The 17,714-nt window shown below is 34.0% G+C and overlaps 1 protein-coding gene across 2 annotated transcripts in view; it reads right to left on the reverse strand.

The window, feature by feature from the left end:
* Positions 1-17,714, reverse strand: part of LOC118278196 (uncharacterized) — a 59,269-nt gene that overhangs the window by 8,178 nt on the left and 33,377 nt on the right. For both annotated transcript variants that reach the window (XM_035597306.2, XM_035597307.2), the window contains exon 2: positions 3,023-3,145. In XM_035597306.2, the coding sequence (XP_035453199.2) occupies positions 3,023-3,145 (123 nt within the window). The remainder of the gene's footprint in view (positions 1-3,022; positions 3,146-17,714) is intronic.

Below are 17,714 nucleotides of genomic sequence, written 5' to 3' on the forward strand. Positions count from 1 at the left end.
ATTAATTGGATTCCTACTAAATGTAGCATATTTCGTTATAAATATAACTATAACCATGTTATTTCAATGTGTTCTGTACTTTATACAAATTTATTGTAAATGTGAGAGCCCTGTAATTAGCTAAAATGACAATGCCAGAATCTCTATAGAGCTTTGCCTCACCAAAAAATATATTGTACATTCATGCCAAATGTAGCATTCAATTGCTGCTCTATTAGTGATAACTAAAAACATGATTAAAAGCCTTTAGAGCTTGCGGTTTCTATATAAATCTAAGAACAAAATATTACATTTAAGTACCAGTTTAGATTAATTGCAGTTATAATGGTAGAAATAATTAAATTAAGTGCTTTATATTATTACAATGCTATCATAGGGGTTTAGCTATGGAAGGAAGGAATTTCATCACCAATATCACCTTTAGTAATCCTACTTTTAATTCATAGTCATAACGAAACAACAATGTAAACAGAACAGACAGAGCGAATGTCAAATAATGACTTTTTGGACGTAACTGACACACGCATGCCAATGACGTTTCGTTACATCTAATCACTAACGTTCAAACACGAAATAATAATTAGAATATGCATTCATTATAATATATATTATAAAAAAATAAATTAACTAACAGTATGTATTTATACCAAATTCATATTAAAATCCGTACACATGACATTAATAAATCCTTTTTTTATTGAATGACTCTTTGTGTTCCTTTTGCAAGCGTACTAAGAAACGCAGATGGTCGCGATATATATATATAATACAGGAAGCAGGCCTTGGGATTTTAAATTCTTTTTATTTCCAATTTTTATCCGCAACTTTATCAGGATAATAATTAAGTAACCAAACGTCTTATTTTCATTGCATAATATTGATTAATTTTACATTTCTTGTACATTGATGAAATTAAGTGGGGCAGGATCTGGCATTTGCGGGCCTGCGGACGGCGAGCAAGGGTAGCTCACCGCCCGAACAGAACCAGACCCGTGCGTGCGGCGCGTCGCGTTCCGCGCGCGCCTCAAAGAGCCATCAGACCACCACAGATGGGGCCCAGCAGGGCTGATGCCTGATCCGGAGCTGCGGACTACCTAGCGGGTTTACCGGGGCTCCGGCTCGAAAAGCAGGAGAAGGAACGGGGTGGTTTTTAGTCAGTAAGAGTCTGACACTCCCTCTCGCCTCGCCCAAGGTGAGAAAAGTCATTGGATGATTTTCCCCCTCAAAAAAAAAAAAAAAAAAAGGATCTGGCATTGTCATTTAATTAGACTAGTAGAATGCATTTGTGTCAGCTTAGAGTTGTCATGCTCACTCAAAGGTCTCATTGGCGGTGGCACGGGCATTGGATCGTTCGATTCCCTGCAACATGGTTGAGTTGGACGGTGCTGGTGTACGTGCCATGTTGGTGAACGAGCGCTGTCAACTGGGACTGGTCAGCTCCAGACTGTATTAATTTTGTTGTTCTTATGGTTTTTTTTTCTCTCGCTTTGACTGAATATTAGTTTTACATTGTTCTCACATAGTTGAAGCAATCGATGCAAAGAAAAGCAATGTAATCAAGAATTGTATTGTGAATCTGATTGAAAAAGATCGAATGAACAGATCTTCGTTCTTCTCCATAGGAATCTACACTTTGGAACGAGCAAATAGCTTCACTAGAGGGCTGACCGACAGACAGACGTTATTAATATTATTATATTTGCTTTGACGTTCAAAAGTGCCTATGATTTAATTTTTTTACTGATTTTTAACTTATTGAGTAAAAAAGTGGTTTTAAAATTCAGTTATGTATTTTTTATTTATTTTACTTTTATTACTTGGTTTCTATTTCGCATGAATACAATTTCACAATATTCAACAATACTTGTAAAACAAAAACAAGATTACTTAAATTTTATCGATATCAACAATCGACCTTTCTCTCGCCCTAGCATACATGAGTTTTTATGCGTGTTAGAGTGTACGTCAAATGCAGTCATTGCGTTTGTGTGACAACCAATAGCAAATTCGAGATTTAAATGTGTGTTATTTATTTGTGGGGGTAATCCGCTCAGACATTGGTCTCTTGCTTGTAGTGAAATTAAAGGGTGGGAGAAACGGCGACACGCGTTCTGATACAAATCAGGAACTATTTCATTTCTACTCTCTTTAAATGTTCTGTGGTCCAGAATGTTTTAGCTTATTAAAAAAATATTTTCAAATGAAAGACGTGTAGACAGGACAATGTCTGTCGGGTCCGCTAGTATACTATAAACTTAGATATTTCCAAGGCGAAACAAAGTACGTAAGGTGCACTAGTTGTTCAAAAAGTAAAATATTTGTAAAGAAAATCTAAGCAGTTCATCACTATTTCCTTGATTGAAGAAACATAGCGTTTGTATGTAAATGAGTTTTCCATTCATATGGCCACTGAGGCACTGACCAGTAAGTGTTGGAGTCCACTCATGCGTCGACTACTAATGATGTGTGGTTATTTGAATGGCTATTGGCTTATAACTTTTTATTCAGTGCTTGTAGGCTAGTTATTAATTGGGTACGGTAATTATATGTGTACATTATTATTACGTACATGTGTACGATGTTTACTTAAAATGTGTGCTACTTTCCAGTTTTCTGCCGGAATTGGAGTTAATATTTTAAGGAGATATTGTAGAGCCAGCTACTCTGATTTATTGCTCCCTAATCATTGTAACAATTTCTTCTATGGTATAAGTCGATAAAAGAGCAAATAGACCTGATGAGAAGCAATCACCGCCGCCAATGGACACACGAAACACCTGAGGTTTGGTAAGATTGGGAAGGAGGGTAATTGGGTCCCCGGTAACTTCCTTACACAATGAAACACAACACAAGCGTTGTTTAACTTTGGTTTTCTGAGAGGTGGTATTACTCCGGTCGAGCCCATTTGAGAAGCATGGCTCTCCCATACTGAAAACTTTGTTGGCAACTTTTTGGAGTTTAAGAATTACGACTTTGGATAAGGGAGATGGGATCAATAAAAAAATAATAATGAAAGACTTACCTAAGCTGGCATGTGCTTTGATGCCGCCAAGATTCCGTACTCTGAACAGGCCAGACTTTTTGAAGGCGCAGTTTATTTTGAAGCCGAAATCTGACTCTAATACACATGTTGGTTGCACGATTTCTGTGAACAAAGACAATAATTTGTTAATACAAATGAATAGTAGTATCATTACACCTTTTATCCCCAAATGGGTAGGCAGAGGTGCACATTACCTATGGCACGTGATGCCATTGTACAATAGTGCAAACACTTTTCATTATTTGTTTTATAAGTCCCATACCAAAGTGCGGAGGTAATTTGTAGTTATTCTAAAACTATAGGCTACATTGCTCAATGGAATAGTCAAAAAACAATCCTTTACATATTGTTACTTTGCAGAAAACTGATGCGGTTGCTGAAAACGGATAGAATTAAAATATGTACTACATGACTGTAGAGTGTAGATATGTATGTCTAAGTGTATTTTTTTATTAAATCCATTGCCTTATGCCAGTGTAGTAACTTATAAGAAATATATTTTTACTAAATAGCTAAAGAAAAAACCGTGGTTTATAATGGGCTTTAGGCACTAAATTGATCGGTTAATCATAGCTTGTTTATTTAATTACAGGTAGAACTTCAAGGTTTAAGATATTTATTGTTTTAAGATATAAAAAATCTTTGTCTTATCTTAAGTTTTAGGTATTTGGGTCTCTACTTAATTATTATTGGGATAGTTTTTAATTACATATTTTTTACATAATAATAACATAATTCATAGTAAAGATTAACAGATACTTTTTCTGACTGTAATTTTACGCTAAAGGCTTAAAAATATCAAAAAAAATCATTTTATATAATTTTATATGCTAGCTTTTAAAGCTCAAAATTGAGAAAATAAAAATTTAAAGCCTCGCACAATCTTTATTCTAATTATTTAACATCATGAATCTTCATAATTGACTTAATAACCAAAATTTCCTTTAACAAGCCTAATTATATTATTCTCAAACACGCGAGGATGTATGCCCGATTACATCTCCTCATGTATAACCAATAGACACGTAGCAGCGCGTGCGCATCCTATTGCTACATATTTAGCATAAGTGGTAATTACAGTCGGAACATTTTTCCGGCGATACGTAACTTAGTCCAGGATATTAGGTGGCCTAGATTTCTCCTCGATCTATGTAGAATATGTAATATCTTAGTTATTTATTCAACAATACTTAAGTACGTACTTAAGCCATATGGGTTATCTTTGAACTTTTAATCCTGCTTGTCTTGTTTTAGAATGCTTAATATAACGAATTATTTATTTCTCACTACGTATGTACTCTCACCCATAAGTGCCAAGTGCTATGTATGGTTACTTTGTTATGTCAATTATGTGCTTTACCTACGCATAAACAAACAGAATACAGATCTTCAGATTGAAGACATGTATACGTAAGAGGTGTACTCAGAGTTATTTAATGGAGCGCTACTTAACCCAATCTTTAGGAATTGTTTTCGGTACAAAATCGTTACTAAGAAAGAATTTAAGTAATCATTAAACGACTCTAAGTGCGGCAGTAAGTATTCCTGTACTGAATGTGTACCTACAATTTTGCATGCATTAATTAAATTACTGCAGTTTGTTTTTTGTGTAGGTAATTTTATCTTAATAATGCAAACTGAATAGGTTCATATCTTTATATATATAATTCTTCTGTACGTGTGTATGTCACTGAACTCCTCTTAAACGACTAGACGGATTTTGATGAAACTTTTTGTGTGTGTTCAAGAGGATCTGAGAATGGTTTAGATTCACAATTTTGTCCGCTGGACAATGTTTTTTTAATTAATTTTTAATTTATTAGTAGTTGTTGATTTTGGAATGTTTTACATCGGATCCGACGGACGGCGCTACCATCGCAGTGTCAAATATTAATGACGTTAGATATTGTCATAACATTTGAATAATAATTTTCGTCAAAAAGGTCCAGAATGTTTCAGCTTATTAAAAAAAGAATAAAATTTTCAAATTAACGTGTAGACAGGACAACGTCTGTCGGGTCCGCTAGTCTTTATCTATAATGCTTGATTTTTCTCAACCAGGTAATAAATAATCTTTAGTTTTAATATCTGTCTGCTCTCGATCTAAGGGTCGAGGGTACCTTCACTTCCGCGGATCCTTGAGGGGTCACTGACCCCAACCGTTCACCCACTTGGTCAAGATTAACAATGGTTATATAATTATTATTATTTCTGAGAAATAAGGTTGCACACGGATGTACTGGGTGATTTCTTTTTATTTTATTTATTGGTTATTTATGATGTTCGGACAATTTTTAATTAACTTGCTAGGTAAACTTAATTGGTTTAAAAGGTTAAGGGGTTTTACCCAACATTAGTATTGTTTATAGAAGTGTAAAAATATAGACCTAACCTAGTCATTTAAGAATTAAACCCAGCAATTGTTTTAGATTCAAAATCGTTACTAAATAATAGTTTAAGTATGCGGCATTTAAATCTTTAAACCGTCTACATTTCAAGCAATCAATTAAGACAAAAAAGTACATTTAATTGACCATGCCGTCGTCGTTACCAAACTTATTAGATGAAAGACAATATTAGATAATATAAATAGGTATAGGGAGCCGCTGGATGCAGGTCGCTACCAACCGGCCTATCTGGAAGTCATTGGGGGTAACCTATGTTCAGCAGTGGACGTCTCGTGGCTGATATGATAATGATGATGATATTATTAGAACTTATTACGGGATATTTACCATGTTTATTTAATTTGGCGAGTTTCCGATATTTCGGCACTGTTGCAAGCGCCATGATCACGGATTAACTCAGTTAATCCGTGATCATGGCGCATAAACATGGTAAATATCCCGTAATAAGTTCTAATAATAGTGTTAGTGACCATGTCAGTTTAAAAACTTATATGATGATGATACTAAAGACAAAATTGTGATCTAATATAAAAAGTAAGACTTCTGTTCATCACCTGTATAACCTAATGAATACTTGGAAATATTAAATAGCTTGTATTGGTCTTTATAGGCTTGTCTCACGACTACACAGAATTTATTGGTTCATGACCGGATTGTAATAAAGTCACAATTATTTATAAATACAACAAGACTTAACGATGCAATGTGGGTAAAGTATTTATATTTATTGTACATATGTATTTAGTTGTTAATTAATGCGACGGCAAAATGTCATGTTTAGAGTTCCTGTACTGAGAATAATAAAGATATACCGTGTTGCTCTATTTTAAGCTTATATTCAATACATAGCAGTCTTAGTTAGTACATAGGTCAGTATCTAATCATGAGTAAAGCACATTTACACCGATGTAGTAGCTATTAGCAAAAATCATAAGAAATATGTATTTCACAATTTCTGATTTAGTAATAGAACGCCTGTAGAATCTAATGAGCAAATCTTATATCAAACATTCAATACTATTCTTTAAGTAGGCGCATCTCAAACATCTTATACTTTTTCTTATCCAAGATCACTACCATGATGAGAAAACATTTATTTGTATTTTTAAAGGGAGATAATTATTAAATGACTTCGGCGAGGCGAGAGGGAGTGCCAGACTCATACTGACTAAAATCTATCCCTTTGCAACTCCTGCTTTTCGAGCTGGAGCTCCAGTAAACCCAGGTAGTCCGCAGCTCCGGCGCATTTATTTGGCTACATTGATTAAATATATTAATTTCAGAACCAGTCTCAGGATGGTATCCATAAATAAAATTAAGGTAATGTAATGTATTCATGTGGAGGATTAAGGGGAGGTTGTCAGTCATTGTTCAGCAGTGGACTTCTCTCGGCTGATGATGATGATGATGAATGTAAACCACCTTTTTTGGTCACAAAAAGGTACTTGACCTTCATTATTTTTGTAAATAAATCATTATCAAGTAAATGCAAGTAAGAATGTAATTCATAATAGCAGCAGTGTTGACACCTCGTATATACTTATAAACTTTCGATTAGAAGTACATAACAAGGCCGTTTGCACAACTCCTATGTAATTTAAACGCAATCGCACACTTTTGAATGAAAATCATTCGTCTTCGTATTAATATGCGAATGATAGTATTAATATATATTTTTTATAGTTATACATTTTGTATTTAGAGCTTGTTAAAGTGGTTAAAATTAATTGTTTAATAGGTACTTGTTGACTACACATTATTGTCTTTTAATTCGTAGGTAAATTATATAGCCAAATTATGGAAAATTCCATTTACCTTCACTTTATTTGATTTTAGATCTTTGAATTATTGGCGTTCCATTGTCTCTGCCTAACCAATTTTTGTTTCCAGTCATTTTATTTCATAAAGTTCCCCACACATCATTTCATTTCATACCAGTATTGACGCAAATAGTATATTAACTCATTACTTTCAACACCTTAAAAGTAAATATAAAATGACAAAATCTCCAAGCATATTAGCTTGAAAGAAATTGCAACTTTAATGAGATTACGATTAAGACTATATTTCGTAAAATGTACTTGTATGTGATAAGCGCAAATTATGATGCGGTGTACAGACCGCGACGGTAATCATAATCACCGTCGTCTAACGTCACACTGCAATAATTAAGTAGATATTTATAGAAAAAGAAAACCTAACAAGTAATAGGTACATCAAAATATTTTTTATGTTAGACGGTTTTAATGGGTTTATATTCGATGGTCATCGAGATTAAGAGTGTGTACCAAATATCAGATCGATCGGACGTCAGGAAGGGGATTAATGCTAATTACTAAAGACCCAAATAAATAAACAGATCACGCTAAATAAACCGTTTAATGAAAATTACTTAGTCTAAGCATTGTTGTTGGTCATGATACAACGATGACTTAGCTTGGCTTAATTAAAATTATAAGTTGTCTCAGGTCTAATTTCTGGACACCAATGTTTTTTGCCAATGAAAGAAAATAAGAGTCGTTTGATAAAAACCCTTACGTAGTTTTTGCACAAACGCAGACTAAATAAACACTACTAAAAAAAATAAAAAGAAGAATTTCTATATACATAGCAATTTTAGTAGTCACGTAGTTATGTCACAAAGTTTTATATCCTATGTTTAATCATCAGGTCATTGACTCAGAAGAGACGCAACAAACCGTAGATACGTAACAATGTCCGTAACTCTGAATCATCGGTCCGGCTTCATGTCCGGTCCGACAACCGGGTCTGACACGGCGACACACTTATGTATTACTTCTTAGAAAACATTTTTTTATTTACCCTTATTGTTTAGAAGACTCCTCGAAACGCTTATATATTTATACGCTTTTAATGCTTCATAAACTAAATACATAGCACATAAATGAATGTATACTGGTGGGCAGATATAATATTCTTTACCAGTCTACTATAAAATCGCGAAGAGATAGGAAACTGAGAAAGAATTTATTATTTTGTTATGTATGAGCATAAAATTATTATACATGGATGTAAGGACAAAAAAATCTAATGTCCATTGTCACTGAACATCTAAAAATTCCCCAGTAACATCCAAATGTAACATCATAAGAATGTTAAGTGTGGGAGAGCCACGCTTCGCCTCATAGAAGCCGACCCTTGCGTTGTGTTTCGTTGTGTGAGTCCTTATCAAATCCCGGATTTCCCCAACAACCCTTAAATTCCTAACCCCAAAAAGCCGGCAACGCACTTGTAAAGCCCCTGGTGTTTCCATCAGGCGATCCATCTGCTCGTTTACCGGCTTATACTATAAAAAATGTTGTGTAATATTCAAAACTATCTAATATCCTTGCATTATAATACTAACTTCTTCCTGACATAAGAAACTAGTTTTGTAATGCAATTAAAACCAATAACAGTATCGATCCGTAGCAATACGTAACACAATCGTGCGCGTGCGCACACACACGTAGTAATGTCAAAATCAGCTGTCCAAATAACGCGTGGTCTGCCGGATGTTTCGGAGAAAGGCGCCTTACTTACTTACCGACGGGTACTGGTCGCAAATCACTCATGTCTACTGTCTGAGAACCTGTTTTTACCCGACTGGACAAACCGAAAAGGAGAGGTACTTATTCCAGTGATAATATGGGTAATGATTTATATAAAAACTCTTAAAAAAAAACAAGGTGTTTTGGGCATAATTATTATAGTGTTTAGCCAGGGGTTTGTTCGTTGGGCCTACCTAATCGATTTACAATTTTTAATTTTAAAATATTAATTGAGCGTCCAAAATTAGGTTGATGATAAAAAGTAAGGTGTTAAGTAAGTTCGCCTCTTGAGTCCATGACCTAAAGACAAGGATTTTTTAAATTTTCACTTAATAACAAACAAAAAATATTTTCCTTCATTCCATTTTACTTGTTGACGTTACTAAGTGTATGCTGTATAACATCTATGCGTGCAATTTACCTGACCAACGGAACAAAACAGGCTAATGTCGAAAATAACAATATTATGAATGTGCCAAATCACCGAATACTTGATTAAAAACAATTTAATGTGCGTATTAATATTTAGATTGCTATTTGACCGACTTTTACTTTCAATTTAGCTATCAGCTAATCTGAAATTATAGCTTTTTAGTTTTAACTAGGACACAATCAAATTATTGTTTTACATTCATTATATGCACTACATACTTAGATCTAGTCTTAGTCCATTACCGTGCTTTAAGCCAGAACTAGAGCATCGATTTCCAAAACATTTATTTAAACCGGATCAGTAAATTAAATTACCTTTAAAGAACGATTACAATAGAGCTTTTTATTTCAATTTTACACGCCTGTAAAAGACACCTTTTATATGTATTTAAAATTTTGGGAAACTTTACATAGAAAGGTACTATTATTCTCTTTTCCTCTGTTTTATTCTAGCATCAGTATCTTATTTCAGCTGTTTATCGGTCATTTAGTAAGTCACTTAAAACATAGAAGTTTTTTACAACAACCAAATATCACAAAGCGGATTTTTTTAAATGTACAGCTAATAACGAATAAGGCACACCATCCTATTAGCTATATTAATAAGATATGGCTTTTCAAAACGCCCTTAATAACCAGGTCTCGTGGAAATGTATCGAAATTTCTACTTTATAGAAACCGGTTAGGCTTTCACGGTAGAGTCATAAATTAAGGTGTATTGGGAAAAGTGAAGCCGTGCGGCGCGTGCGACGGACCGTGGTCGATGGACATCTGTGAGACATAGGCTTGTTTGTACTACTTTTAGTGCAGACACTATAGACTTGGGTAAAATTGGAAATACAACATTTATTGTTTGATTGGGTGGGAATAACTGAAGCTGAAGTTCTTCATGAAAAAGGCAAAAATCAAAGTCTTCCAGATAGGTAAAAGTTGATTCCTTTTGAAGACTCATCAGCCATATTATTTAAAAAAAATGTACACCTACCTATGCTTTTGTACAATGGCGTGTTGAATACATATATTATAATGGGCTTAAAATAGCAAGTGTTATGATAAAAATTAACTAAAAGACGTGTCAACTCTAAAATTATAACACCACAACTTACACTACCATAATAAAATATGAAAATCGAAAGTAGCTCAAGTCCACAAACTACACAGCGTAACCGCGACCGACAGTAATGATCCCAAATAGAATCATCGCGTTCAAATCGCCGTGTAATGGTAATACCGTCAATTGTGCGACGGTCGCGCAACGATAGCTACCATCTACCATCATTGATACATCCGTTTCTGAGACTACGTAAATTGAATGTGACAAACGACAGACCAAGACAATAGGTGATTTAATTTCACTTTTTTTATTTGAGAAATTGGATAATTATGGTGTATAAAGTAACTATTTGATTGTTTGGAGAGTTTTCGGTTATTGTTGGTTTGGTTCGTTGATTCGATGATCTTTATGTAGGTTGCTGCTGTCATTTTTATAATGAATATCTACTTACTTGGGGAGCTATATTATTATCTAAGCGTATTTTACATATCAACGACATTCAATTGGCAATTGGCAAAGGTGACACACAATCGTTAAATTTTCACCAGTATATAATGAGGGTGTCTCATAATAGGTGTTAGTTTAGTCTATTGTCATTCACCGAGCACAGTTTCAGATTCCACATTTTGATTTCAGTTTAATATTATTTTTTGACTGTGGAGATGATATTGTAATGGGTGCATTGATCCAATTCAGTGTTACAATTCATTCGGCTCATACAAACTAATAACTTGTATGTTCAAAGTAAGTTACGATTTTCTTTTAACTGCTAATACAATATTTAATTGTAAATTACAACGCATGATTGTAACCCACAAATCAATTTGCCAATAAATCATTATTACAAGAAGATTCTTCACATTATACTATTATCTATGTTCATCTCTGATTTCTTTACAATCAAACCAAGCTTACAAAATGTCTATCAGTTTGTAAATGTCATTGATCACTAACACTGATTAATTTACAATTTTATGCCTACATATATAGAGGTCAGATTTCACCGTTAGTTAGGTACTGTGAAAAGAGCCACATGACTTCTAACCTTTTTCACCTTGTGAGTGCGGTGTCAAATTTTTGTACTTGCGACATTGTTTTTTTTAAGTGGCTATAGGCGCATCCCTTGACCCTATAGATATTGCGTGTGTTGGAGTTTCAACAAAGTAACTTGATAACAGATAGCTTAATGTATAAAAATTAAGAAATAGACTGCCAATAAAAATCTATTAAAATATAGTTAGTCCCCAGCCACTTAATTAACTAAACATGTTCCTACCATGAATTTAATTTCGATAGACCTTATGGTCACCAATAACACTGGACTACCACTTTTGCAAAGCAACACTACGGTATTTTGCTTTTGGAAAAAAGTGCACACAATACAATAATTAAAAACAATAAGTTAAATCGTTCTATTGCGACGTAGAAGAAAGACAGACAGACTTGTGAATTTACAGTGGTGTGGATCAAAACTCGTAATTATACTATTTATATTCTTCTTTCGGCACTACTGACAGTGCACTAGTGACGTCACATAGACGCTCCATTCGATTCCCAGAACATCCAATGACGTCACAACTTTCGCCGTATCTTGAATGAGCGTAAAGTATCATGTTTATACTACAGGGTCACTTTCCATTTCAATGGGAAAGTAATCGCGAAGAATGTCACCAGTTATGGTAAAATTGCCATCGTAATATTAATAATTATGGTTTAAATGATTCAAGATTAGCTGCGATTATGTTTTGTAATGTCTGTGGTCGAGTTTGTGCGTGAGATGTGAGACTGGTGGAAGAAAACACCGTAGTAACCCCACTACGGTGCTTTCTTAGCCTTAGAGATTGAATGACTAGATACTACAAAATATTTGGTTTTCAAGTTTATATTACTGTCACTGGGATCTATGTTAGGCTTTGTAATTATAGATGACTTGTAATAAGGGTTCATTGAGGTAACATCATCAGGTATTTTGTCCCCAAAGGGGAATTCAGAGATGCACATTACCGGCATGTAATGCCACTTTACAATGTACACAAACTTTTTACCATTTGTGTTATACTAAGTTTTTTTTTCGAATAGTGATTTTTTGCCCGACCCGGGAATTGAACCCGAACCTCCTTGCACCACCATGCAGTCGATCAATGCGGCAGGCAGTCATTGAGGTAACATACGGTGGGAGTTTATCCCGGGAAAAGGAACGATATCCGTGATGTAAGATTTTTATCCCGAAAAATTGTTTGGTAAATGTCTCAATGACGAGAGAAGTCACAGGCAACAACATAGTATATCTATGTCTATTATAGTTTGTAGATCACTGGGTGAACACTCGGTAATGACACTTAATGACTGCATGTAGGATATTGCGCAAGACTTTGAAGATAATCTTTTAAGCTTTGTAGGTTCATGATTCTCGTGTTTAGTTCATGATATAAATTTTAATTGTAGTTACGTTTCTATAGTTAAAAAAAGGAGTTAAAGGGATTTTTTATATAGGTATACTTAAAATATTTAGCATATGCTTTAGCCTTGTGAAAAGTAACATAAACCTTCAACCGATTAAAAGTTTCAGGCAAACATTTCGACTCGTACATACGTCTGTCTCCCATTTCGACTGATGTCGTACAAAATGTAATTTATCAGACTACCTACTTGCAGCATTTATCACATTAACAGTTTAACATGTTCTCTTTGAAACTTAACCCAAATAATAGTTATACCTACCTAGACAAACTGACAAATCCTCTAGCTGTTTTCACTTCATATTTCGCTGGAAAATCACAAAAGGCATACAAAGCTGAAAGCACGGTCGTAACTTCAAAACTATGCTTATTGACAAAAGGTCGTATGTCTAATATTGCACGTCGTAAAATCTTACTTCACACTGGACAATATGTCGTAAAATTTCTTAAAGCTTTTCTCTCTGTTTAATGACATTTTCTACGCGACTTTACATATGGGTGTCATAATTATTTTCATCATATATTTTATTTATTAACTTATTGTTGTTATGTGCTGACCTATCCTAGTCCTTTATCAAGTTTTTTTTAAGAGCGGAAAATCATCCAACGACTTCTTCCACCTTGGGTGAGGCGAGAGGGAGTGTCAGACTCTTACTGACTAAAAACCACCCCGTTCTTACTCCTGCTTTTCAAGCCGGAGCGGCGGCAACCCGCCAGGTAGTCCGCAGCTTTGGGGATATTTACCATTAACCATCAGATCACCTGATTGTTAACAATAGCTACATAAAATTTACATCACCATGGAGAGACTAGGTATCTATTGCCAAAATATTAATTATTGTCTTTGAAACATTTTTATAACTTAAGACTTAGGTAGGTACATAAAACATGTTACGTGGTAAATTAAATAATAAAGTATTGTTTAAACTCTTAAGTTATAAATCAGCTCATTACTTAAGCAAAACTTTAACATTATTTCTTAACATATGACAGAAGTAGTAAGTAAAACAAAGGTTACGGGTTAAAGATGGCTAGTTAAGTTGTTAGTTACTTAATTTTGTGAAAAGCTGTTATGTAATTTAACGGACCTAATGAGTAAAATCGCCTTTTTTGACCATTTGTGTTTATTGTCAAAGATCTTACATAAAGCTGCAAGTTCGTACCCTGTTACATACTTAATATAATATTTTGAAATGGTCGATTAATGAAACAAAACTAATGTTATGTTATTTAAGTTCTAATATTATCGTTAGGTCTTATAATACTAGACATTTTTAATAAAAAACGTCTTGCCATTGTCACTAATAGAAATAAGGCTGATACACAAGTCGAGGAGAGGACATTTTAATATGTGCACCTCAGTTACTTCATCGTGAAATAAAAACAGTTTTGTAATGATACGGACCTTTTATGATACAAAGATACTTATCTAATGACCTCAGCCAAAATCATAACCTTAACATATGTGACCTCAGAATATTTACGTGCTATTAAAAACTTCATATAATTTGCGCTAATGGTGTCAAAGTTATGTGAATTGTGATGTATCTGCAATAACTGATTATGTCTTGTGCAAGTACAAACAATACGGTAATATGCATCGTTTAGTCATTTTTAAGAAAAAATACATACGTTTGTAGATAGATGGGTGTTTTGTAAGATTTTTAATAGTGTTTGATTTTGTGTCTATTTTTAGAATTTTGCCAAATTATTATCGTAGATCTAATAAAAAAGTTTATTTTTTGCTGGTAAAAGATGTCTTTCTATTTTCCTTTCTTTTTCTTTTAAAATAAACGTTGCCCGATACTAGGATTTTCTCTTGTGTCGTAGATGCGTTTACAAACATACAAGTTCACATGCACATGACACCCAGACCCGAAACAACAATTTGTGTATCACACAAAGAGTAGGCCCGGTGCGGGAATCGAACCCACTACATGTTACGTGGCAGCTGGTTGCCCAGCCACTGCGTCAATGGCGCTGTCAAGCTTATAGATAGTATTCAAACCCCAAAAAAAAACTGTGCACTAAACACGCAGTAGTCTTCAAAACGTCAAATGATCATTAAACATTGCTAAAACTGAAGGTCAATTCCCATCTAACTGTGAGATTAATATCTTAATCATTTAATAATAACCATTAAATTCAATTTCACACCTGACCATAAAATAACGTAGCAAAAAAGCCTATCTGCCAATAAAATCGCATTTAAAACTCAGTTTCAATTATGTATAACGATTGAATCTGATTGATGGTTTTGTGGCAAAAATCGTAGCCTTAGGCCATACTAATGCCTATCAACTTTAATAGAGTTATTGGGTTATATACCTATAACATGAGACTACATTAATCTTTAATTGATATATATTTTGGCAACCGCTTCTAACCAGAAAGAAATAAGTTTCAAATAGGACTTGTGTTTTTTCGAACTATGGGTAAAGACTTCTATCAGCTCGGAGACTCTAACTCTGCATATGTTTATACCTGTCACAAAAAAATAACATTCCGAGAGTATTTAGCAGTATTCTCCATTCACCTATCTAAATGTAGATTGGGTTCAAAGATCAAAGCCTAAACCTCATGTTATAATATGCTCTTAAAAAAATTAATACTGACAGTTGATGCCAACGACTCAACTATCTGTAACATACAAGGTTATTCCTCGTCAATTTGTAACATGTCTTTATTAAAGATATCACTTAAATATATCAGGTATAACTGTTTAATTCGTCTTGTTTGCCAACTTGTTGCTTCCAATCCCTTCAATGTCGTATAAATAATTCAATATGCAAATTATAGTAAATGATTTTAAAATAAATGAGTTTGTACTTGTTGAAGGTACTTCATTTTTAATCGGAAAGCCTTCGAAGTGAATTGTCGGTTAGATAAACGGAACATAATATTTTGAAATTTAAGGTAGTATCGTATCGTGAAGGATGTGTATCGTATCAAACACATTCTTTCGCGAGTTTATTAGTAGTTTTACAGTAGTAGCACGGAATTTGGAATTGTGCCCTGTATATAGCATTAGGTTCACACCCTATGACATAATACTTATAACACAAATGGTGAAAAGTGGGTGTACATTGTATAGCGGCATTACGAGCCAAAATATGCGCCTCTTACCTATCCCTTCGGGGATAAAAAGTATGAAGTTGCATATTTATTAATACATAATGTAAGAAAAGTATGCATTTAGTTACATGAATTAATTATTTCTTAATTCTCTCTTATGTAACATGTGAGTAAATAAAAAATAAAGTTATTATGAAAGGATGTGGACCAAAAATCCCAAAAGAATATACAAAATTCTGTATTACTTTTGTAATTTCGAAATAAACCAGAAAAGGAGGTACAATATGATTAAATTACGCGTGTTACTCAAACATGGTGCACAATGAACGTTTCACAAAGCGGCAGAAATGTCAAATATTCATACTTAGCATGCTTCGCTGAGCGGAAAATGTGAGTCAAGATGTTTACTTAACCAATTTTTGCAAATCCCATTGTGTATAATACGATTATGCATTGTAATTAATAGTTTAAATATACTGTTTTTGAAAATTACAACTCTTAACTTAAATATATCATACCACGCCATCATTCTTCCATAGCAGACGATAACTCCAACAAGAACAAAGTGAAATTACCTGTAAAAGAAATTAAAGGAAATTAGATATATTGTTAAATTTTCACAATATATAGTAGGTTCAATTTTAAAAAGATGCGTTTAGGTATGGATTTATTTAGTTGTTATCCATCTTTCGAACTTTGAAAAGAGCAGCTAGCTTCAACGTTACTGACTTTAGGGAACAGAGAGTAAAGTTCGCTAAGAAAAGGAGGATCCTTCGACCACGCAAGGTGATCATGCTAGCCTTCTGCCCAACTATTGTTCGTTGGGATTTTTTTATCCATGTTTATTTGCATGTAAACCTCACAGTAGGATTTAAGACGTCATCCGTTAATTTGATCGTCAATCGTCTATGTGTGACTACATATTAATAAAATTTGACAAAATATTAATAAATTCTTAACAAACCATAAAAAGACCCTAAATCAAACACTAGTCAACATAGTAGGTGGGTAATAAAAGACCTCTTCTAAAAGACCTTACGCCCAAACACCTCAATTAGCGCGAAGATTAATTACTAAACACGCAAGTATCTTACAACATGATCGTAAAATTGAATGGCACATCTTCATTTCACCATATACCATGTTGCAATTATAAACCCTATGTAACCTTTACCATCTGTCAACTATACTTGAGAAGGTAGTGTGCGTAACTTGATCACGGGGGAAACCTTCAAGAGGCGCCTAGCTTTTTGGGGAGAAAGACTATGTGTATCTGGCAATATTATTTAATGTGTGTAGATAATATTAAATGTTCGTCTTGGTTTGATATTGGGATGACTAGATAGAGTAAGGTGGTTGCCACCTCGACGCCTTCTATGAGCAGGATCGGCCCTCTCACGATCCCGCAGTAACTGGCAATATTTTTTTATGTGTATAGACAACAATTATTAATGTTCGTCTTGGTTTGATATTGGGGTGGCTAGATAGAGTAAGGTCGCAAGTTTTGCGAATTTGGTAAAGATTAACTTGGACTTTTTCGTATTTATTGCAAAAGAATAGCATTGGATGGTTTGACATAAGAATACCTTTTATATCCGAAGGTCTTCAATATTAACTATTAAGCTTAAAATACCAGGAGGTTTTGCTAAACACAAAACATGATCGAATTATTTCTCAAGACGACTATCCAAG

The sequence above is a fragment of the Spodoptera frugiperda genome, chromosome 18, assembly GCF_023101765.2.
Source record: "Spodoptera frugiperda isolate SF20-4 chromosome 18, AGI-APGP_CSIRO_Sfru_2.0, whole genome shotgun sequence".
Lineage (NCBI taxonomy): Eukaryota > Metazoa > Arthropoda > Insecta > Lepidoptera > Noctuidae > Spodoptera > Spodoptera frugiperda.